Source organism: Thermobia domestica, chromosome 7 (assembly GCF_964235325.1).
Source record: "Thermobia domestica chromosome 7, izTheDome1.hap1.1, whole genome shotgun sequence".
In the NCBI taxonomy this organism is placed as follows: domain Eukaryota; kingdom Metazoa; phylum Arthropoda; class Insecta; order Zygentoma; family Lepismatidae; genus Thermobia; species Thermobia domestica.
In genome coordinates, this window is record NC_137460.1 from 11,930,888 (window position 1) to 11,956,941 (window position 26,054).

General features: G+C 37.1%; 1 protein-coding gene across 2 annotated transcripts in view; it reads right to left on the reverse strand.

Annotated features, from left to right (window-relative positions):
• LOC145689855 (carboxypeptidase B-like) overlaps positions 1–26,054 on the reverse strand; it is a 107,069-nt gene that overhangs the window by 26,966 nt on the left and 54,049 nt on the right. For both annotated transcript variants that reach the window (XM_081764119.1, XM_081764120.1), the window contains 3 exons: positions 21,177–21,324; positions 14,559–14,716; positions 10,750–10,840 (listed from right to left, as the gene is read on the reverse strand). In XM_081764119.1, the coding sequence (XP_081620245.1) occupies positions 10,750–10,840; positions 14,559–14,716; positions 21,177–21,324 (397 nt within the window). The remainder of the gene's footprint in view (positions 1–10,749; positions 10,841–14,558; positions 14,717–21,176; positions 21,325–26,054) is intronic.

Below are 26,054 nucleotides of genomic sequence, written 5' to 3' on the forward strand. Positions count from 1 at the left end.
GTTTCAGGAGTGCGCTTCGAACCCACCCCCCAAGTGCGCTTCGAACCTTGTCCGCAGGTCCACACATTAATTAAAGTATATGTAACACACATGTACGTGTGTGTGTGTGTGTGTGTGTATGTATATATATATGTGTGTATATATGTATGCTAAATGTAAAATATTTTTGAACCAATGTTTCCAATCCAAATAATAGAGCCCCACGGCTCCAACTCGCCAAGGGCTCCATAAGAACAAATTCCGCCTGTGTCACCTTCTACACATCAGTGACTATGCCCATAGTATATTCTATGATAACAATTGACTGAATGTGCTTTTCAAGTTTCACTTTCTTGGAAAGAGAATGCGTAAGACTCTCTTAGTGTTCCAACGAGACGGGACTCGACTCTTTGAAGCGAGACACGATACAATACGAAACTTTTTGTGAAATGTCTCGTCTCGTGTGTCGAAAAATACAAACACAGTTTCTGAATTTGCTTAAAAATTTATTAACCCGGAATAAATTATTTGCCTTCGAAATGTATACCATCTTTTATTATTTCGAATGATCCAAATGATTCAATGTTTCAAATCCTACAAAGAACAGGGAATACCTAAAGAATTTTTTTAAAAATGATTCTTACAAACAGCTTTCACTTCCATTTTTCAATCGATTCAAATTTAATTATTTTGTGATAGTGCTCTAGACTCAAATACAAATGTAAAGCGTTCATTGAGATCAGTGTTTCAGAAGATTTTATTCCGGGGGCTGGTGGAGATATCTACGTATAAAAATCCTGTTATAGAAGTACAAGTAGAAGTGGCAATTTTATCAGTACGGTAACTAACTATTGTTTCATTGTCTTTCTCGTTCCGAACCAAGACAGAAACGTGTCAGCCTTTCTCGATACTGAGTTTTGAAAAGATGCTGATTTGACAACAAAATTTATCTTTTTTATTGTTTTATGATGTTATTCGAAGCTAAACCATTTTTTAAATGGGAAAGTTACATAGGCCTCCTTATTTGTTGAAGTGGCGCCAGGGGTTCTAAAAAAAGGATATCAGAATAAATGGGGAAATCTTGCCTTTCGACTGTACTGACGGTATTGACAAATGTTCCTATCGAAGTAATTACTGGTTCAGTCGAATCTAAGCAGCCGTTGCTGGAAGATTGCAGTCGTGTTGTGTGTTGTGCTACCAAACAAAACTTGGTTAAAAGTTGTAATTTTAACCACTTGGTATAACAGCTCTTTTTGTGGGCCTCAGCCTTTCTGGTGTTGCCACGAGACGAGACAGAACCATTCGATATGAGACGAGACGACACAGCCAGAAATCTTGTCTTGTCTCGTGGCAACACTAGACTCTCTAGATATGTCAGTAAAAGGAATGACAACGTTCCTCACGGAGCACGTGTTAGCTCTCAGCCTCTTTCTTTCACTGATGTTTGTTTACATAGTAGATGAATATATAGAGAGTAACAAAAGGATGAGATATGCAGATTCTCCTGAACCACATTAAAATTGTAGCAGTATTTGGAGCTTGTTATAAATGGATGTACCGGGGAACTAAAATAATTCTTGGAATTGATCATACAGTATTGATATAAAAAAAAACATGGAAACAAGTAAAGACAAAGAACTGAAATCGTGAATTTGTTTTCAAAATACAGAAATCTCAAAGGAATATCTGTTTAGCCGACTTTAATTGTAAACGAATTTTGAATAAATTTGCATTCCCTGAATTCTTATACATAAAAAATAGAAATTTTTCTTTTAGCGTACGAATGAGAGGCTTTAGGAAATTAGGCCAAGATAATTAAAATGATACTGTCCTTTACAAAATTTAAGGGGAAGACCATGATCGAAAAAGCATCAGTCAAACTATAAAGGTCAATGGTAGCTTTTGTCATTTCTTACGACCACTATATGCACCTTATTGCGAAAAATTTATTAGTATTATAAAACCGCTATCGTTCAATAAATGTCAAATTTAATAGATCTTAAAGATGAAATTGTCATTACCTCTGTCGCATAATATATTCTAGCTTTGGGACCTATGTCATTATATGACTTTCACGATAAGTGACAAGAATAATATAAATCCCAAGTTCAAAACGTAAGGAAAGAAACCGGCTGTTCGCCCTTCAAATTATGAAAAATGTACCAAAATGGTTGAAATTATGATTTTGTATTTCTTTACGAGAGAGAAGAATAAAAATAAAAATTGGAGCAATTGTGTATGTATAAGGCCACTATCTTCTTCAAGTTACTAAACTAACTTCAAGTGTTTCTACCATTTTTGACACATATCTCGAAAACTTTTAGTGATATTAGAGGCAAGAATACGTGGTTGATAATGAGCTTTTTAATTATGTCACAATACTTTTGAACTTTACCTTATGAGAAATGGCATATTCCAAAAATAATTCTGTACCACCCTAACCTGAATTTTACCAAAAGATTAGCGAAAGTGATACGGTGTGCGTCGTCCAGAGTTTAATTCCCGGTGTGGCACTCAAACATTGCTGTGTTGACCAAACATCGAGAGAAATGTTGGGAAACTAAAAGATAGCGGACTTCAATCTAGACAGCCGGCTACGTTGGGTGTAGTTGTGCTGACCACTAACATAAGCCCGCTGCAGACTCAGATCACAAGGGACTGTTGCGCCAGAAGTTTATATATATGTATATATTGGTGTTATTATTTTACCTTACCTCTCAGTAGCGTAAGTAAGGACGAATGGGCCTCCCCGCAAAAATGTTAAACGGACCCCCTCTATCCACATCCATGAGTCACGTAAAATTTACAGAGAACAGTTTTGACTTTCTATGTTCTATCAGTGAGTCACAACTTGCTCATATGCAAAAAAAAGCACATTATTATTATTATTATTATTATTATTATTATTATTATTATTATTATTATTATTATTATTATTATTATTATTATTATTGTGCTATAGTTTTCGTCTATTCTTCTGTACCAACCTCGAGAGTCTACGACATTTTTAATGAGATGTAGTCGCCCCACTTTTTGTTGTTTGGTTCGATGCTGGTTTCACTGTCCTTTTCCCATCTTTGAAATACATAAGCACTGCAGATCGCGAAAACTCGACAAGTCGCGCTGTTTTCGAAATGAAGCTCCCAGCCATTTAGTCACCCTGATATATCGTCGTCCTTCCCCATTCAAGGCACAAGCACCACACTGACTAATCGAGTGAGATTCTTGTCGTGTTTGGCGCGCGGTTGTGATATGCCTTGTAGCTCTTATCTCAGCCCGATGATTTCGTTCAAAAAGTAGCGAGTGGTCATAATGTTTTCGCTGGTCAGTATAAGTTTTGTTGGCATTTAATTTACTAAATAATCGCTCAGGTGTTACCGTCTTCACAGGTAAAAATGATATATAGTTGAAACATCACATAATTTTTAACATCCTAACATTATAAAGTTTAACTTCGAAACTGAAATGGGCCTCTTTCTGTTCTGGGCCTCTCAATGTTGCGGGCCCTGCAGGCCCTTTAGTTGCGCCACAGCATTCTCTCTACTCAGAAGGATAGGGACAAATAGAAAAATCAAAATTCATTCTGTCCATTTTTCAAGCATCATACACTTCATGAAAAAAAATCATATAATACTGATATGTAAGAAAATATTGGTATTGTTTGTTTTCTGTATACAAAGAACCATTTAGGTTTTTTATCTCATATTCTGGTAATATTCGAAAAAAAAAAAAAAGAAAAGAGCTTCATGTGATAAACGGACGAAAGAAAATTTGTCAACGCGATGCGAATGACGCTCTTTGCAACCTAATTCACGTTTTTCGTACAGAAACTCTATTCCTACCTGCAAAAAGGAAAGATTTCTGTTACCCGTCAATGGTTGAGATTCTGCCCTGCGGCTGAACAACACGGCTTGCTGACTGACTGCAGGTGCACGAAGGAAAAAAAAACTGTTGGATTCCTCTCCCCGCCCACTTCAATTGTGGATATCCTGGACACATTTAAACTGAGCGGTACGATCTTTCAGTTCTTCCCAGTAGAGGTACCAGCAGTGATTGCTAAATGAAAAAGTGAGCATCTGGTGGCGAAAAGGCGAAGTGCTCGGACAAGGGGGTGGGCACAGTAACCTTAAGCCACATTACAACAATTACACAGAGTGTGATATAGAATACGGTATACGTACTATACAATATTGAAACTTGTAGGTTTAGTATGAGTGAAATACAGTAATGCAGTAGAATAAGTACTGTACTCTTAATATATAACAACGTACAATACTGGCAGTGTACAGCACTAGTATTGTACTAGCCTACTATAGTACGTACCATAGTACCGTACTAGTATTACTTGTTAAAAGACATTAACTCAGTTATTGTATTTTGTCGCAGTGAAGAGTGTTATTGGACGACACGAGTTTCGCCATCGTCTCATAAACATTATATCGCCAGGTGTAGCAGTAACCTGTCGTTCTAGACACAGGAGTACTACGTCAATCACTGCTGCTCTCTCTGCATAACTGTTGTACGTGAAAAAATAACGACATCAAGTTTTTCCAATATTTTAAACATTTTTCCAATACAGTACACATACTATAGTCAGAAAATGTGTTTTGAAATACTATATACATTGTATTACAACACAATAGACCCTTTCGCCCACTTCAAACTGCGATTTTACTGTTATACCGGCTAATCCAAACATGGTTCGGTCCCGATTAGTTCGGAATAGCGGGACTCCACTTTTATATATATATATATATATATATATATATATATATATATATATATATATATATATATATATATATATATATATATATATATATATATATAAGAAAAAAACACACTTACATAGGAATCCCAGAGTTCTGAATTTGATAGCACTTCTGACTACACAGTTGATTTTATTGAAAAGTTTCTGTATTGTTTTCTCTAGTTGGTTAGGACGGTATTCAAAGAGAATTCGTTAATCGAGGATTAGTCACAGACTAGTTACTGGCATACTAGCTCTTTACTAAGGAAGGTGCACTTTTTGGTATTCAGAATCAACTGTGAGTACAACTAAAATTATGATTTGGGTATGATTAAGTTATATAACCCTAATGCATCGGGTGAGAAAAATAAATGTGGCAACTACGGAAAAGTAGATGAGCGCATGCGTAGTCTGTAAAAATGAAAATACATGAAATACGAAATGTTGTGTCGCACGGTATACCGTGGGTAAAAGATTAGGCTTTGCTCTAGATTAATTAGTCACATGTGATTAACTTTGTCAAATACAACGTCATAATCAGAGACTCTGAATACAATTTTGATAACCACCCGTTAGTCAACCACGTAGTATGGCGTTAATCAGAACTCAAAACGACTTTGCATAAGGCCCTTAGTGTTTATGTTATGTAACATCAAAGTTTACTACATGTTCGAAATAACTCAGAAATCAAGCCAATTTCGACTTTCCTGTGCTCGTATGCTTTAAGGAAATGCTTCCTAATGTCTCAGTGTTCTGACAGATTTTAGTTCATTTACATAGAGAAAATAATTTCTTTCCCATTTGATTTTATAGTGCATGGAAAACTGGAACGTAGGATGACGCTGGACTGAAGGAATATATTGAAAAAAAAAATGGGAAGAATATGTATAAATTCAAATACTGAGTAGTAATTATGGCCTCATTACACATATTCAGTTCATTTGAACATGTCAATCAATAAATATTCCACCGATAGAAGGCACTCTGATTTCTTATAATGTTAAACCAATCCTTGACAAAGACAAAATGATATATGTAAAACCAGCGCCATAACTTAGATTTTTTTTTTCTGGGAGGGCAAGCACTAATATTTGGACCCCCTAGAAAAAGTTTTGGGCCGCAAAGTTCGAAAGTAAGTCCCCTCTCTTTCCATCTTTCCTTACTCTTTGTAGGCCTCCAGAGTCTGTGGAGCCTCTCGCACGCCCCTGGTCCCGTTCCATACATAATAAATTAATTAAGTGGACAATATTGACAAATCTCAAAGCCATACGAATAAATATTATTTGAAGGTCCCCTAATACTAATAGTAGACTTTTTTTTTTTTTTTACTAAAATGAGCTCACAACTCATTTTTGTTTTATTTACCTTTTGTGTGCTGTTTTGTTTATGTAATATTCTGAATCTGTTTGATGCTTCATTTATAATTTCATATTCATATCGTATATGGAGTAAGAAAACTTTGTCTTAAAGTGGGCCCCCCTCGAACAGCGGGGAGCTTCCTTGGGGGGGGGGGGCAGTTGCCCTCTCTGGTCCCCCACAAGTTACGGCCCTGTGTAAAACTGGAGTGAAGGGATAGATTGAAAATTAGGAATTAGAGACATAACGCATCCATAAAACGACGTAATAATGAATGCATTGCATAGATATTTGTTTGAATACATCAGTCAAATTTTCTTTCTCCGGTATAATGCATTTAAAAAAAAAATATTAAAATGTCAATAACCCAGGTCCACCACAAAGTTATGTTTCAATAAAACTTACAACAGTAAAAAAGGAAAAGGAAAAGAAATAAGGCAAAGAACTGGAATGCTTTTAACAAAATTAACCTTATTTTTCTTGTAAGTCATTCTGAACATGCTAGTTTTCAGTTGCACTACTTTGATAAAGTAATGTTATCATTGTTTACAGATAACACACTGAAAACTGGTATTTTCTTAAATTCGAGATAAGTCGTTTATATAATTATAATTTTTTAAACATTCTTTGTTCTTACAGTATATGATTAGTTTAAATGCTTCAAAATAATCGGCACAAAGTCTACAAACTATAGGGTTACTCAGAAATTTACTCTGTGGTTTCATACCTTTTCAGTACAATAACAAAGAAATCCACAGCGGAAATTAAGTTACCAGCAAACAGAAATTCTCTGCAAGTTTTAATTCGTAATACGTGTTCAAGAGTAATTGCAGAGTTTATCGTCAGAGGATAATTGTAGCATTCACTGGTGATCATGGACGTCGATAAGTATGATTTCAAGGGGAGGCGATTTTATGATCACTTGTTTTATACATACAGCCGCGGCAGCGTAGTCAGAGTAATGTGTTTCAGTAAAGAAAGAAGAGTTCAGAATGAGAACATACGGTGTCCAGCAGAGAACTTCAGTGTTCTACTGCTCAACAGAAGTTGAGAAGTAAGAAGGTCGAGTATTCACCAAAGATTGCTACAGTAGTACTAAATGGGATACTCTTTTGAGATAATTCTGTCAAGCACTTACTGTTAAAAATAAATACTTCAATATTGCTATTACAGACACTTACACACACACACTGTGCTTCATGGGAAATAGGCATTACTTCCCACCTATCTGACTCCCTATTGTGGAGCATGTTTTGGCCATAAAGTTCCATAAACTTTGCCGATAGTCGACGGCACGGGAACACAATACTCAGATAGTGCTAGAAATGCGCCAAACACAGCAAATTAAGTTGATTTTGAGTTTAGTGTCTCTTTCAGTAGCGAGCCTATATGGGATGTGGACCTACAGCTTAACGTGGAATCCGAACCACATGAGCTCCCGCCAGGAATCAAGCTCGGATATCCCACGCTAAAGGTGTGTACGCTAATCGCTTAGTCACGAGGGAGCTACACAACAAATTAGAGAAACATTTGCCCTTATTAGGACCATCTCATCCTAGCTCGTTCATAGAACTACGTTCCTTTTAAAGACCAATTCTTAACTAGATGATGCCCAGGAGAGCTCGAAAGGAGACACCGACCAAGAAGCCACGAAATGAAGCCGATCGAACAAAAGAAGTTCTCAGAGAACACGGCACAACAGAGAACACTGTAACCAAACCTCCAGGACATGTTACGTGGAGAAGACAGCAGAGAAGAAAGGACAAAGAAGCCACAACCGGAAAAGAAGAAGCCCCACCGAGGAAGCCAAACTGCACACCAAGTAAATATCATTAATTTGACCAAATCAGGTTTTTAGGAATATTCATAAGTCCTGCTAGAGTCTGTATAGAGAGTAAATCAAAGATACACTAACATAGACGAAGTAGAAGCCAATTTTTTCAAGGACGAATCCAGAAGAATTCCTTATAATACACTCATGTCCAAAATGATTGTCGCATATCTATAACTGTCTTCTGGTAAAAATATAAGTTGATAATGATTTTGCAAGATACTTTTAATATTGATACTATGTGTATAATCGGGAAATGTATGTTTGTGGTAAATTTTATAGGAAAAGAATTATAAACAAGAAAATTAGAATGAGTAAAACAAAATGTTGCTAAATAGACAAGAAAGTTTTATTTTCGTTTTATTGTTGTTATTTACTGATCTTTTGACACGAAATTTGCCACATGTCTTTGCCGATTATACATATACTAACATCGTAAGAAATACTGGACGAATTCGTTATCAAATTATATTTCTACAACAACATATTTATAGACATGCGACAATAATTTTGGGTATGAGTGTACATAGGGGGACAAAAAATATTGTATAAGTCTTACTTAAAAGCAGAAACTTGAAAAGAAATCTTCCTAAAATCATTTCCAACTTGAACTTTGACTTAGAAGCACTCGTTCTAGCAAAACACCGCTATACTCACTCAGATGAAAGAAGAAACGCAAGGAGGTATCACAAGAAAACCCACAAGCACCAATACAAAACTACATAGATGTAAGAAACCAGGTCTACGGGCGTCGTTAGAATCACCCGCTTGCGTACAGGTGAAAAATAGCTTGTGATGGATACCATTGTGTCTCAAAATGTTCTCGAAGTTGTTCTGTTTCCTCACATTTTCTCATCATACCAATTATTTCATTATCACTCAATTTATTAATTAGCCGTCTCCTTTGGCCTGACGGGCGTTCACCTCTGGTGCTTGGGGTCCCGGGTTCGATCCCAGCCCCCGCCAAGTGAACCTTGTGGTGGACAAACACCGTGTGCGTGGGTTTTCTCGGGGTTCTCCCGTTTCCTCCCACTTTCTTCATTCCACCCTTTCATTCATTACTCATCATCACCGTCTCCTTTAGCCTAACCGGCATAACCGTGAGACGTAAAACTCAAAGATTTCTTTTCATTTCATTTTTTAGCTCTACATTAGATTTCAACAAATTATTTATTCACAGTATTGATCATTTTTTTCTGAATTCTTTCTCGCTAGCACAAACATAAAAATTTATCATCTAGAAAGGGAGTGTTTAAGTTTTAAATACTATGGATCTCCTAGTTAGCCAGATTGTTAAAAGCATACGATTTCGGTCTGCATGTGCCACGGCTCCACCACCTGTGGAAGCACTAAAAAAGTCTCCAGTATTAAGGCAATTGTGGAGCTACTTACATTAAGAGATATCAAACTCTGGACCAGAAAGCCAAAAATACTGCCACCTGGGAGCTGTATATCCCAGTTGAACTAGTGTCATCTAGTAAGCCATAGCTATTTATAGCTGAAGCGAAAGTGAGTTTAGTTCAATGATTGCTTCTACCTGTTGCCTAATTTAATCAGTATTTTAATGTCGTGTAACTAAAATCTGATTTTTCAGGTCAGTATAGTACAGGGTCATTACAAATGATTGGCCCTATTTCATAAATTCAGTGCAGCTTTATTGCTGGACACACTGTTACAAAACTTTGCAAACATGCTGAAAAACTCAAAAAGGTTTTTAGTGACATATTACTAGTGCTCTATATGTGCCCCCTGCAAATATCAAGTCGATAATCAAGTTTCCACACTCGGTACATGATCCTATCAATCCGTTGTAAAGCACTGTTGATGCAAGCTCTCAGTTTCGTTAGGTTTATTGGTAGAGGAAGTGTAAACACTGTATCTTTCACATAACCTCACACGAAAAAAAAAAATAATAAATAATACATACGGTTAGGTCCGGAGAGCGTGGAGGCTACGGCAGAAATTGCTTATCATCATCCCCACCATGACCATTTCTTCAGTCACTGTAGGCCGACCACTTGATTTCCTCTTACAGAGGCATCGTGAAGCTGCAAACTGTCCATACCGTCACCGAATGCCCTTGACAGTTGGTAGATCTTTGTTGAACTTCATTCGGAAGTATCGTTGCACTATTAGGACAGGCTAATCTGAATAACACTCGAGCAACATAAACTTTCTCTGTGCCTGTCGCCATCTTGAATAAATGTTCACTGCTGCGCTCTCTTGGCGGAAATCAAAAGTTAAACTGATATATGCTTATGTATGTGATTTCTTGACATGAGAATTATTAGCGCTTCTCATGTGTTTCTGGCTACGCTACTGCTCGTGTTGTTTGAAACCGAAAATTTAACTTACGGAACCTTACTCTTTCGATACGGGGTGGGGCCGCGGTGGCTCAGTGGTAGAGCGGGGTCTGCTGCTTGGGGTCCTGGGTTCGATCCCAGCCCCCGCCAAGTGAACTTTGTGGTGGACAAACACCGTGTGCGTGGGTTTCCTCGGGGTTCTCCCACTTTCTTCATTCCATTATTTCATTCATTACTCATCATCACCGTCTCCTTTAGCCTAGCCGGCATAACCGTGGGAGGTAAAACCCAAAGATTTCATTTCATTTTTTTTTCTTTCGATACCGGAAATATCAAAATTATTAAATGAATCCATTACGTGTTAAAACTTGGAAAGATTCCTGTCATCACCTGGTAGATTCATTTCTGTTGTTCTCCCTTTGATGTGCAGGGAGATTTGAACTCCAGAATAACAGAATTACAGAACTCTGTAGATTAAAAATACACAATGACATTTACAGTTCTTTTCTTTTTCTAAGTAAGCTACTTACCGCCCCACTGGTATCCGAAATTTCTGTTCAGATCAACGCCAATGCAGTTGGTACCCGCACTTCTGGCTCTGTTCTTTCTCCAATATCTGTCCTACACGAAAAGAAAAACAATGCAGAAGTGTTTACTTGTACCATTCTTGATTGATGGTGTTCAGGGGCGTCATTTCAGACTTCGCTTGAGGGGGGGCAAAGAGCACAACCGACATAAGACTTTCACGTTTTGTACTAATATATTAGCACACAATCGACTAAAGTATATGTATTCCTCAAACTCTTGGGGAGTAATTGCCCCCTCCAGCCCTCCTAAATGACGCCCCTAATAGTGTTAGTGTTCCCTCTAGTACTAAACTCTACACAATAGTATTACAATATAATGAAAACAAATCCAAAGTAGAGACATTTATTAATAGATAGCTCTCATAGAACTAAATAAAATAAATCTTTTCCTTTCCTTTCCAACCAGGCTTGCCAACCGTATGATAATTTATCGTGATATACGATACTTTAACTCTTAATGCTATATACGATAATGCTCTTGCGATATTAGATGAAAATACGGAATTTTTAGAATGCCTACTTTTTTTTTTTGTTTTTGAATGTCCAAATAAATAGCAGGTTACATAATTACAAAACACATACATTGAGGTTTTTAACAGTCATTCCCGCTAAAACAAATCAATAATAATTTGAAAATTGGCAAATGGCAACCCTGTATCCATTCTTTAAATTCAATTGCGTTTACGACGGGATGGAAACATTGTTGTTGCTTAGAGTAGTGTTATAAGAATTTTAAAAAATGGTTAGAATAGTGACGCCGATTTGGATTTCGAGACTGAAGATTATTGGATAAGTTTATTATATCTTTATATTATTATATCTATATTTAGTAATACGATATTATTCTTATCTCTAGAAATATCACGTCCATAACGAATATACGATAATTACTTGTAATATAAGATAATTTAAAAGACGAAAATCGACAATTTTGTTCTTTAACGTTGGCAATTCTGTTTCAAACCACAAACGGGTTATATTAAATATGGTGTACACATAAAGCCACGTTTTCTACAAATCCAGTGTTCTTTCGTGTAGGAATTGTGTGAAAATAGTTTAAGGTGAATTGCCGGTCTGTCGTATGACTGAATTCCCGATCTTAATGCAGTTATTAAGATACTGATATGGAGCGTGACGATTTACAGATCAGAGACGTGGACATTGAGGAAAGTCGAAATATTCAAGCTGGAAGCATTTGAAATTTGGTGTTGGCGCAGAATGCTGCTCATATCATGGACCGAAAGGAAAAGAAATGAAGACGTACTAAAGGAAGTTAATGAAGAACGACAGATCATGAAGATAATAGGAAAAAGAAGAAACAGCATGCTTGGCCATCTTATTCGGCATTCTGATTGGATCACCGTGTTGATAGAGGGAAAACCAGGAAGAGGAAGGCCAAGGATAGAATATCTAGATGCAGTTACGAAGAGGCCTTATGAAAGTATAAAACATTTCCATGTTACCCACCAACCTATGGTTGAGGTGAACAAGAAAAAGAGTGCAGTTATGGTAGATTAGTTGAATTGTCTTTAAAATAATGTCGATCATGTAAGAATCGTGTTGTAAAATACTCAATATTTCTAACTTGGTAATATATTAAACATTCTAGATAGTTGCGTTGCCATTTGCATTTCAAAAACATATGAGTTTTCTTTTTTCACTTCATTAGTGTACACTCATGTCCAAAATTATTGTTGCATGTTTCTAAATATGTTATTGTATGAATATAATTTGATAACGAATTCGCCCGGTATTTCTTATAATGTATGTGTATAGTCGGCAAAGACATGTATGTGGCAAAATTTCATGTCAAAAGAGCAGTAAATAAGAACAATAAAACGAAAATAAAAGTTTCTTGTCCATTTAGCAACATTTTGTTTTACTTATTCTAATTTTCGTATTTATAATTCTTTTCCTATGAAATTTACAACAAATATACATTTCCCGATTATACACATAGTATCAGTATTAAAAATACCCTGCAAAATCATTATCAAATTATATTCTTACAAGAAGACAGTTATAGATATGCAACAATCATTTTGAACATAAGTGTACATATAAACTGGTTTTAAGTAAAACTGTTGTAAGTAATATAGATTCCATCACACAACCAAAGTACACGTGAAGTATTATCTGTAAATCATTAATTAAGTAACACTAAATATGAGAAAAATTGAAGTCTAACCAAGATGACAACATTACCGAGCGATTGAAGATGGCGCCGTGCGAGCAGTCCTGCCAGATTGGACTACAAGCAGCGGATTCAAATTGGGAGATACGCTACTTTTTTGCTGCTAGTTTTACTTATTTGCAGGCTATAACTTTTAAGAATGCGCCACTTCCTTATTTTCATATATGAAATCATTACAAATAATTAGTTTTATATAACACAATACAAGTTTTTCTTGTCGAATTTTCTATTCACAATGAACAATAGTTTTAATAAAACTAACATGTTTGATACTAGTTCAATTCTTGTTTTAGTACTTGTAGTAAAGCTTTGTGGTTTCTTTTCCCACCTAGCTTGCAGCTGAGCTCTGTGGGATTTCGATCTCTCTTTGCTCGCAGCGGAGCACCAACAATCCTACTCCACCTCACTCAGGTTGCAGCGAAGCTCTGTGAGGAATCCTTCCGTTGGCTGTCTAGGCCTTGGGATACCTACTTACTAGTGAATTTCGTACTTATTTAGTAAAATTGTTTAATACTGTTTTATAACAGGAAGTTTTATAATAAAACTGGTTGTGGGAGAAAATCGATTCCCGTGTGTAATTACTTTACCTTCTACTTACATGAGCAGAATTTTACAATATTCTTTTTATTTTAGTTTGGGTTTAAATACCGCCTAAAGCAAAAATATAGTTCAAATATGCATTTATACGACCAATGAAAATAATAATTCCATGTTCACAAGAGAGTCAGAAATGAGTTTATATTTAAATAGAAAGTTAAAATATACCAGGATAAAAGTATCACATATCATACAAATTCAAATCTTACTTACGTAAATTATAATAATTGTAACCCTCATCTCATCCCTCTCTTAAGTCAAATTTCCAAAAATTCTTGAATAGTACCGGTACTTTAAGCCATAAGTAATATGCATTTATTATCGAAATTTCAAGGTTCTAGCTTAATTAAACCCAGACGTTCATAATTCATTCAGTCAAGATTTTATTCTTGTGCGTTTTTCGTGTGTCATATATTGTTTCTGACTGTACAAAGTTTTGTTAAGCTTTTGAAATATTTAAAATAGCGGTCTAGCCTCCTATTGACCCATCTGTAGAACCATACACTATGACTCATAGTGTATGGTTCTACAGATGGGTCAATAGGAGGCTAGACCGCTATTTTAAATATTTCAAAAGCTTAACAAAACGTTGTACAGTCAGAAACAATATCAAATATAGGTTGGAGGTATAAGAAATGATAGCTCTAACCTATACTTAATATTGTTTCTGACTATACAAATATATACATATGTTGGGAACTTCCAATATATGTATTAATGTGTTCATTCAGTATTTCAGGAAGAATTTCCCTTTCGATCTTACACTCTTCTACTGAAACCGGAAGTGGTAGAAATCGACCACTTCCGGTTTCAAGATTTCAATATCCATCCATGCAGAGCAAAAATAGTGGTAGATTTGAGAAGTGGTTTTATGGTATGAATTCAGTATTCCAAGAATATACTATATGTTTTCCCTCATCGCTTTGTTGAAATCGAAAGTGGTAAAAATCTTAGAGCTTACCTGAGTAAATGTATAGTTATATCCATCAGGGTTTAACACTGGTAGCAGATACCAATCAATGGAGTCCACCAGCTCCTTGTTTGAGTCATAATTCTCAACCAGTTGATGAAGGATATAGAGAACAGTCGATGGGGCAATCCATTCCCTCGCATGAATAGCTGTAATAGCAAAACTACATTAATTCTAACTACCTTCAAATCTTAATTCTATCATTAATGACATGTGCTAAAGGGTCAGTTGTGTGATTCCTTCTACATTATCAAAACAAAATTTGCTGGTTATATGAAGCATTTTATACTATAATACAATAGCAATCTATACCCATGTTTCTCATGTCTTCGAAACCGTTTGAAATATCAAATTGTTGTAAACAGGATTATGATCTTTACATCTTTCGAAAACAATCTACGTAATTGGATCTGATTATACTAAAGATGTTGGGTGGGGTTATTTGTGTTTTTAACAGTGTGCTTCTTTAACTGGCAACAGTGTTATGTAGCTTAGCGCCTTGTTTTTGTTTCCAAAGTGAGGAGGCAAAAGTTGCAGTTTCTGGCAGATGGAACATATAGTACGGTCAAAGATTTTACAACGTAGTTCAAACAATTAGCTATCTTACCACAAGCAGTTACAGCTAGAAGGATTGGAAACATATTTTTCGTGTAGTATTTTATATGCAGTTGAAGTTAAAATCCATTAAATATAGTACATTTTATATTTTGTTGCACTCGTGTGGTGAGGCAAATCAAACTTTAAAATTACAGTCCATTATGAACATTGTTTCTAGCATTTTCATTTCATTTAGTGAAAACAATTCAAATATACACATTTACATGTACAGATATGATACTAAGGATAATGGCGTCTGAAATTATAGGTACACTCATGTCCAAAATGATTGTCGCATTTCTATAACTGTCTTCTTGTAAGAATATAATTTAACAATTCTTATGCAGGGTACTTTTAATACTGTCACTATATGTATAATCGGGAAATGTATATTTGTGGTAAATTTCATAGGAAAAGAATTATAAATACGAAAATTAGAATGAGTAAAACAAAATGTTGCTAAATGGACAAGAAAGTTTTATTTTCGTTTTATTTTTATTTACTGCTATTTTGACATGAAATTTGCCACATACATGTCTTTGCCGATTATATACATACTAACATTATAAGAAATACCGGGCGAATTCGTTATCAAATTATATTCCTACAAAAACATATTTATAGACATGCGACAATAATTTTGGACATGACTGTACACACGAAGCAGAAATATATTATTGAACTTCCTGAAAGCTTAACATATTACATTCATTCTCACTCATCAACGATTGAAGAAGACGATGCAGGGGATGCGAGTACTGTAAAGCGATAAGTAGTACCTCTTAGAAGTGGTGAAAAGGGTGTACACCACAAGCCACGGCCCCTGTTCAGCTGTCATGCCTCAATCAACCCATCCGTGCTGCCTGCTTTGAGATCACAAGATGTTTCAACGTTTTTAGAAGGGTCATTCTGAAAGTAATGAAGAACATTCAGCTGTGCATACAGTTTCTTGGACGTAATGTCATATATATCCTTTTCACAATTTCTCAAGCGCACTACATTCCCTGCAGGCTCGTGTCCAGGGGAGGGGCGGGCCCCCTAAATTTTTACTGCCCCCTTAAAATTTTCACGATAGGCTTGCAAATGAACTATAATATGGTGGTGAACTATAATATAGTTGGATCGGGCCCCTCTATATTTTTGGGCTGGCTTATGGCCTGATTCCCTGTATGGTCTCCATAAACCTTTAGCAAGCAAGCGTGAATAAATGACAATTGAGTGCAATTAGTTCAGCTGTCAGGAACTCCAATAGCATTTCTGTTTTGTATTATCTATGCCAGAATCCATTTTGACTAAATGCTGCGTTTGTTGCTATCTATCGGTAGAGAACGAAAACGATATTAGCAGTAAGGTTCCTCCTTTACTACAATACCAATAACATTCGCCTCGGATCTTATTCATAAACGCAAAGGTCCCCAAAACATTTGGAATGACACGTGTACACTCAATGACACGTGATGTGCATTCACCAGCCAAAACATTATTACCACCTACCTAATATGTGGTATGTTCACTTTTGGATCTTAGGACAGCGGTAATGCAGTGTGGGATGTCAATAATGAGACTTCGATAGATTGGTAGACGCGTGGTGATACTATGGATGCACAAACAAGTCACTTAATTCCTGTAAATTCCGCGGAAAGGGTGATAAGCTCAAGTCTAACGTTCAATGACATTCCAATGGTGTTCAGTTGGGTTAAGAATCAATGAGTTTGTGGGCCATTCCAGCAATAGAAATTCACTACTGTACTCCTTTAACTACTGTCCTGCTGAAAGATATTGTGCCAGCTTGAAACGTGGTTCACATAAATGGGTATACATAATCAACAATAACTTGCCAATAGCTTGGAACCATCGTGGTACACTCTACACGCACTACTGGGCCCATAGATGACTACGTGAAGGTTTCCAAAATTACAATGCAGTTACAATTTATATATAATCGTCCTACTGTGCACATCTCGATCAGTTGTTTCTCTGAAAGACGACGGATTCTGACCCAGCTATCACCGTGATGAAGGCAGTATTGTGATTTATCGGATCATGCAACGTTGTGTCATTGTTCAGCGGTCCAATGACAAATGGTAAGTGCCAATTCCAGTTGTTATCCACGATGCAATGAAATTATCTTTGATGCACATGTGGATCATCGACTGCGGAGTTCCATGCCTAACAGTGTACGATGAACTGTGTGTTCATACAGTCTAGTGTTTTGCACACTGTTAAAGCCTGTTGTTAATTGTGCAACAGTTTGTGACCAATCCTGTTGCACCAACCTCCACAGTCAACGTGTCTGATATCTTTAATGAGGTGTGGCCGCTCCAGACCTTGTCTTTTGGTGCAGGTTTTACCGTCCTTTTTCCACCTTTGAAGACATTAACCACGGCAGCTTGCGAACATCCGACAAGTCGCAGAGTTTCTGAGATGCTCGTTCTCAGCCATCACAATCTGGTCTCTATCAAACTCTGATATGTCGCCAGCCTTCCCCATTCTACCTACAAGTACTACACTGATTGATCGAATACGATACCTGTCACCGTCTGGCAAGCGATGCTGCTGTGCCCCGTGACTCTTATCAGGCCAACGACTTCATTCAAAAAGTAGTGGGTTGTTGTAATGATCTGGCTTGTGAATTATTTCACTCATTTTTAGAATACATTTGCTATCTTTTTAATAAATGTATGATATGGTTCTATAATTAGAACGTTAGAATGCATATATTAATAGTGCAAGGTTATTTTTAAGTATGTTTTCAGTTTTCGCGTATTAGAGGCAGTGGTTTACACTTCCATCCATTTATCGAAATCCTGTACTATCTATGAATATCTTTACATACCGGTACATGAGTATTAATCTGCCATCTATAGAGAAGCTATATTTAGAACAGTTCATTCTGGTATAGGTATTCTGAACAGGTAAAAAAAAAAACGCTTTTGGATATTAGGTACGACATTGCTACACGTAGGTTTGGTCTATATAACTTCACATTAATATAATTAATTTTAAAATACCAATATTAAAGGAGCCTTTCTGTAAAATGAGTGCTTGAATATGATCGGTGTTGGTCACTGATAATAACATTAAGTTCACGAGTTTACGATATAATATCCATTCCGAATTATTTGTTCTTACTTTCTAAAAAAAAATGAAAAGAAATCATGGCGAACAATATAAGCAGAAAAAATAAACTTGCACTGCTGCTCATAACACGAATTATACAACCATCAAGTACATATTATGCATTATTAAAAAGATATAAAAACGAGATATTACATTGACTGTAGATTACCTATAATCTTCGAGATAGATTACAGCTTTTCTCGTGTTTCAACTTCACCCCACGGCTGCAAAGGTTAAGACAATAATTCCGCTACTATAATATTAGAAAATGCAAGAAAAGTCTTCTATTTTTACAGAGAAGCACACATTCGTCAGTCATATAGGATACTTCGCAAGGTTACTCGTTCTGGCCTTCTGACAGATAAGAAAGAATCTTTATCACATGAATGAACTTTTGATTTCTTATTTATAAGGACTTGATTCGGATTGCCAGTTTGAACCTATTTCAAGCTACATTCAGCTCAGTTGGATAATAACTCGGCGGCATAAAGTTCATAAAATAATATATGGCTTGATACATAGCCATCTCTTTAAATAGAGATGTTATGCTTGAAATGTAGTTTATTTGGCTACTTGCAGTGAAGTACAGTGCAATTTTTCTTTCGTTTCATTCAGCAGTTCTCGTGCGCATAAGGTTGCCAACATTTGAAAGCGAAGAGTCAGGATACACTTGTTACGTTTCAAATCCTGTACCCTGTCCAAATTTCAAGTTTCTAGCTTAAGCGGTTTCGCCAAGGCTTGGATCAGTCAGTCACTAATTTACTCAGAACTTCTTGTGTTATATTATAGAGATAAGGAAACAAATAAATCTGTTAAAATCGCATTAACAACATAATTGTCAATTTGTGTGCCATAATGAGTTTCTCAATTATTTTACATTTTATAAGCTGTTCGTGAATACTTCTTCGTCTTTATTTTCAAGCAGTGAAAAAAATAATACCAGGTAATGCTAAATATATCCACTGAAACATTGATGATAAAGTCAGCGTTATCAATGTTATAGCTTGAAAATCTTTCAAAAAAATATTTTTGCCTTTGATATAGTGGAATTTCCGATATGGTATTGTCAACTCTGAATTTGATGTTATCTCTCACAACATATTCATTTATAGCTAATCTACAGCCACTGTACAGCTACATGATGTCTGAATCACAGAATTGGCATTTATTTACTGCAGTTCATTTAGAATAAAACATATCTAGCTAATGTGGCTATTGTCTTCTGCATTTGACTACAAAGGTGGATCAATATCTAACGTAAAACTAAGAAAGTAATAAGTAATAGGTAATGTAGATGAAAGTAATAGGTAATACGACAATAATACATAAAACTTACAAAAGAATTATATTAAAACTACTCTTTAACATAGCCATCAAATTTCTCAACACATTTCTCGCATCATGACACAAGTTTCAGAATATTTTATTCATAGAAGTTGTCTTTTGGGAGTATAACCATGTGCCCACAACTGATTTGACTTAACCATCAGAACGGAAAAGTTGACTAGTCAAGAATTTCTTAATTGGGCCAAATATCCAGACCAGGACTGTACAGCGCGTGTTCGAGCAGCACCCATCCAAACTTCTTGAGCTTCTTACGTACAGAACAAGCATCATGGGAGCGTGCATTGCCATAAAGAAGTTTTACATTTCCAGCATTAATATTAAGGCATTTGTCATGATCCTCACGAAGTGCATGACACAATTTTGCCAATGTTGTTTCATATGGTGTAGCATTTACAAAGGCCTCGCGTATTAGAAATAACCTATACCATAACCCAGAATACAGTCACTAACACAGATTGAGTCACCTTGGATTTCTCTTTTGTGAAGAATCGCTACGTTTCCATTCCACACTCTCTTTGTTTCAGGTGTGTAGTGGTACGCTTAGGACCTTTACCTGTAAGGAAACTTTCCAGGAAAGAATGTCCTTTTCAGCGTACCGTGCCAGGTCGGGGTATGCCATTATTCGCTGCCCCTTTTGAATGTCTGTGAGATTTTTTTTCACTTACCGTGCATTCATTCTTACGAAATTTCGGTTTTTCATGCACCACATCATTCGTTGCACCGTACGAAATGTTGAACATGTCTGACAGAGCTCGAAGGTGGATTCTCTGGTCTTACCAAGTTGGCTCTTTAATGGATGTGACATTCTGGTCTGGTCTGGTCTGGTCATGTGACATTCTCTTGATTCTGGTGCTGGACGTATGGCACGTGGCAAATTGGCAAGGTTTACACTACCCTCTTCACAAATTTTGTACCAGTTGCTATGGTCCATACCGTCTTCCTGATACACCCCCCGAATTTCTCTGGTCTTGTCCTTCGTGAGCCAAAAAAAAAAAAAAAAAAAAAAACGCACTGTTTTTTACAAGTAGACGGCTGTAACACACACTCCATCTTTGCTCAATAGTTCACGCCTGATCCAACAACTGCCGACTACAGTGCGAACTTGAAAGTACTTTACTTTGAATTTTCACGTCCCAGGTTAATATAGTGTCTCGTGAAATATGTGCATTACTAATTGATCTGCTGTTGCATTTAAACCTTGTAGTAGCAGTTATAAATTTATTTTCTACTTTGCGAGTGATCAAGTCATCATGACTAGGCAATAGCTAGAACAAAGTCCTAATAAATAAGAAAATATAATCCTTACCGGCAGGTTTCACCAACTTTCATTAAATACGAGACAACATTTGTGTAACAAAAATTGCATAAAGTCATTTTGAAATTAATTAGGCCTAAATTATTAAAAACTATCATTTCCTGACGATCAACGATAATCGAAATTGGTCAAAAATATATTTTTTTTAAAAAAGATTTTAAAAACAACATGTTAATTACAACGATTGTTGGTGAAACTGGCGGTTAGATATACAATAAAAAGTAACTCACTTCCATCAATGAAAATGGCGGGCTTATTGGAACCTCCTTTGGACACTTTTATCAGGTAAATACTGCGTCCTTCTACACTTTTTCCTAAATCCCAGGCTGTCACAAGATGAGGGAAGTTGGTTGCTAAATGCTTCAGATATGAGGAGATCTAGTGAAATGTAGAAGAACAAAAATTAGTAAATTAATTGCAAGAGTTGTATTAATTTGCAAACACTCCCAACCAGATATGTAACGTGAACTATTATGTGCAAGTCAGTTTAATTTACACGGTACATAGACTAATATGAACCATATTCAGCACGGTGGATCAGTGGTAGAGCGTTTACCTTTGGTGCGTGGGGTCCCTGGTTCAATCCTCCCCCAAGTAAGTTTGTGATGGACAACATCGTGTCCGTGGGTTTTCTCGGGGTACTCCCGCTTTTTCATTCCACCAATTCTTCCATCATCATTCACTTGCCTTAATCATCGTCCCCCTTAGCCTAAAGGGGGCATAATGTTAAACTGAAATATTTCATTTCATTTTTACGAACTATATTTAATTAACTTACCAAAATGTGTTAAATAATCATCATAAATAAGTAATTAAATTCTGTAAATAGTTAAACAGGTTCGAAGCAATAGTTTAGGTCCTGTAACCCAGACATGCTCCTAGTTTGTAGAATAGAGTCGAAACATCAGGTGTCAGAGGAGCATATTCCCTATTCATTAAGAAGGTGATAGTTTTCCAGTATTTCGAGCAGTCAAGCCATTGCTTTCAAGTACGGATGCGCACGAGACAAGATTTGTGGCTCTCTCGACTCGAAAATGTGCTGTAAAAGTGATGTCTCGACTCGAAAAATGTATACTTCCCTATTGGAAGAGCCGTGTTTCGACTCAAATTTTGTCAGGAAAATCCTGTCTCGACTCGTCTCGTGCGCATCCGTACTTTCAAGCTACTTTGTGCACCGCCGGGGAGCAAACCTTGATCCAGGTGGAGTCAAAGCATGCGCGTTAGCCATAAAGCAACACACTTTTCTTGAAGGCAAAATAACGTAGTGGGGAAGGGTTTGCTCTATCCGAGGTCCGTGAACCGTCATGATGCTCTGTGAACTGTCAACTTGAATGGATTCAGGGGAGGCACGGTGGCTGTGATAGAGCGTTCACTTCTGGTTCGTGGGGTCCCTGGTTCGATCCCCGGGGAAGTACGTTTGTGGTAGACAACATCGTGTCCGTGGGTTTTCTCGGGGTACTTCCGTTTCCTCCCTATTATCATTCCACCAGGTTCCTCTATCATCATTCACTTGCCTTACTCATCCGTCCCCTTTAGCCTAAACGGCATAACCGTGCGCCCTTAAACTGAAAGAAAAGGTTGAGTGGATTCAGGTTCTGATGTATTCGGAGCCCATGCACGTAGTAGGTTCCGCTCTTTATAACGTCAACGTTGCGTAAGAATAAATCAAACCTTAAATTGAGTTCGTGGTGTATAAATGATTGTTTCTTTTTAATGTTATTTTCCTGTATAGTTTGTATTCCAATAATATGGCCCGGAAATACTACAATAATGTCTAGAAATAAGAAATACATTTATTATTTTATACATTGCTTGTAGTAATATTATTTTGCATATATTTTTTGGGTACTCTTTAAAATTTATATACAGGGTGTTTCAAAACAACATCGACAACGTTTGGGAGGTGATTCCTGACATCAAAATAAGACAAAAAGTATAGACCAACTTGGGTACACAAATGTTTTCTTTCGGAGTTATAGGCTGCCGAAAACACGAAAAACTGAACTTTAATGGTCCATAGTTCCAAAACTATGGAGCCTACCGTGTTCGGGTTAAGAGTTCACTTGGGAACTAATATGTGCCCTTTCCAAAAAATGCATGTTTCAGAATTCTGGAACAATTTTTATAGAGGAGGTTTGGCTACGGGCCTATAATTTGAAGTACTCCCAACTACCTCCATAAAAATTGTTGCAGAAGTACCACATGATTCTCAAACATGTATTTTTAGATAGCGCATATATTATTTCCTAAGTGAAGTCTCGTCCTGACTACGGTAGGTTCCATAGTTTTGGAGCTATGTACCATTAAAGTTCATTTTTTCATATTTTTGCAGTCTATAACCAGTGGTGCTATTCAAATTTTTTAACAACCGGTTCTCTCTCTCTCTCTCTATATATATATATATAGTAGACGGCAGGGGCGGATCCAGGACCGACTTCTGGGGGGGGCGGTGGGTTGTCATACTGCTACTTTTAAGGGCTCCAAACTTTGGGATGGGTTTTATTTATATATATAAAATAAGAAATCTTCCTCTTCTGGGGGGGGGGCGATCGCCCCGATCGCCCCCCCTGGATCCGCCCCTGGTAGACGGATAGGTAGATATAATTCTCTTGTGACATGTAGCGACCTACACAGCATACAAATAGTGTGACGAAATTATGTTGCACTTCGAACGAATTATCCAAGATAGATGGTTGTCAAAAAGTATTTAAGAGACCTTGATCCAACAATGGATCGACAATTGCTAATAATGGTATATATGAGTTTCGAAAGTAAGTAACCCTCACTACTTCACCCATATGATCCCAGTTCTCATTCTTGATATCTGAGCATTTGAGATTAGGGAATAAACATCTATACCTTCTTCTGAGATATCGTACTTAACCCTGTAGCTGTAAGAATTTCTTAGAAAAAAGACACTTAAAATAAAATTTACCATTCCCCCCGCCCTCCATTAATAATCTCGTATGTACAGAGCAAAGTAATGTTCTTCAAATAGGTCAATTGTTTTGGCTGCGAAAAATTTGTATTCTACAAGCTCTCCCTTCCAGCTGAAATTTGGAATGCACACACTTGCTATGCTAATAGAAATACAAAAGATATAGAAATCTTATCTGCGTAGTTTATTTTCGATTGCCGAAAATGGATACTGCTACGTGTAGTTGGCACCGCCGATTTTGCTTTTGGTATTAATTGTTTATAAATCCTGAACAAAAGAAAATTTTATGAGAATAATCGTGAACGAACGATCTCCATGGTTTAATTTTCAAATTCTGAAAATGAGTTCTGCCAGGTTTAAACATATACTTTGTTTGGCTTCTTTCTTCCACGCTTGGCTTGGTAATTGTGTGTGTGTGTGTGTGTTTGTATGTAGGTTTATCTCGGTATAACAAACGGTTCTGCGAACTCGAAGTATTTTAACAACCGGTTCGCCCGAATAGCACCATTGCCTATAACTTCGAAAGAAGCAATTGTGCACCCAGGTTGGTCTGTACTTTTTTTTTGTCTTATCTTGGTGTCAGGAATCAGCTCCCAACGTTGTCGGTGTTGTTTTGAAATACCCTGTATTTATTTTAGTTTACGTCCGACGATTATCCTAAGAGGTTAAGGGAGGCGTAATGATAATAATGGATGGTGGGAGGAAGTAAGTGAAAGGAAACAGAACATGAAACAAACGCAGGCGGTTGGCCCACCACAAAGACAACTTGGCTCGAGCTGTGTTCGTACTAGAGACCCCACACATCACAGGTGAGCGCTCCACCACTATGTCACTGTGGTCCTACTATTTAAAAATCGCAAATACTGTAAATTTCAGACTTAAGTAATACAAGCATTCGTTTTGTGTGTCTATCACCATTTTTATTGCGAACACATTCAACAGATGGCAGCAGCTCTATACTATGTGCTATCTATGGTACGCTGTACAGTAGCGCGGCAACGCGGTAAATGATCAAAATTCTTGAAAGTAGAAGTGTATGTTCTTATCAGTGCTGACAATTTTTACATTTCTACATGCTGATTAGCTAGTAGTATTGTGGTTCGGCTGTAACTTTGGACCATTCTGCACTCATAATGCCAATTTCTAACGATCTACACTTAACAGTAGCATTTTTTAAAAGTATAAATGTTACTTTTAGCTAAGTGTAGTTTGTTCATTTTCTAATCATGCTGCTCAGTGACAATTTCCAGGGAGTGACCCTGAAGGAATTTCCCACGGAAATACAAAATCCCTTCCGGGGCTATGTCTCCTATTCTCCTGAATGTGTATTCCCAAGATTTCGCAGTATTACTTTCCACCCCAGTGTATTAAAATCCGCTCCCGCTGGAGATGGAATATTTTGCACTTTCAAATGAAATGAATTTTTTCAGTTTAACGTCCCACGATTATGCTCGTTAAGCTAAGAGAGACAGATGCTTAAAGCAAGTGGATTAAGGATGATGGAAGAATTGGTGGAATGATAATGTTGAAGGAAACTGAGTATCTCGAGAAAACCCACGGGCACGATGTTGTCCAACACAAATTACTTGGCCCAGGAATCCAACAAAAGTCCTCATGCACCAGAGGTAAGTACTTGACCATTGGACCGGGGCCGCGGTGGCTCAATGGTAGAGCGTTCACCTCCGGTGCTTCGGGTCCTGGTTCGATCCCAGCTTGCGCCGTGTGGACTTTGTGGTGGACAAACACCGTGCTCGTGGGTTTTCACGGGGTTCTCCCGTTTTCTCGCTCTCTTCATTTCACCATTTCATTCATATCTCATCATCACCGTCTCCTTTAGCCTACCCGGCATAAGCCTGGGACGTAAAACTGAAATATTTCATTTTCTACACTGAGTCACCGTGCAGGCCGATGGCCAGCCTAAAAATGTAGGGGGCCTGGCTGAAATTAGGGGGAACGATGCAACCGTATTATAGTTCATTTGCAAGCCTACCGTGAAAATTTATGTGGAGCAAAAATTTAAAGGGGCCCGACCCCCCTAGACCCCCCTGGATACGGGCCTGCCACCGTGCTCCCCAAATCTTTTGAACTGCTTGTAGTCGCAATCATAGAAAAATATTTTCGTTTCGCAATAGAAGTCATTCACAGTTAGATTGTCATAGCCTCAGGGCAA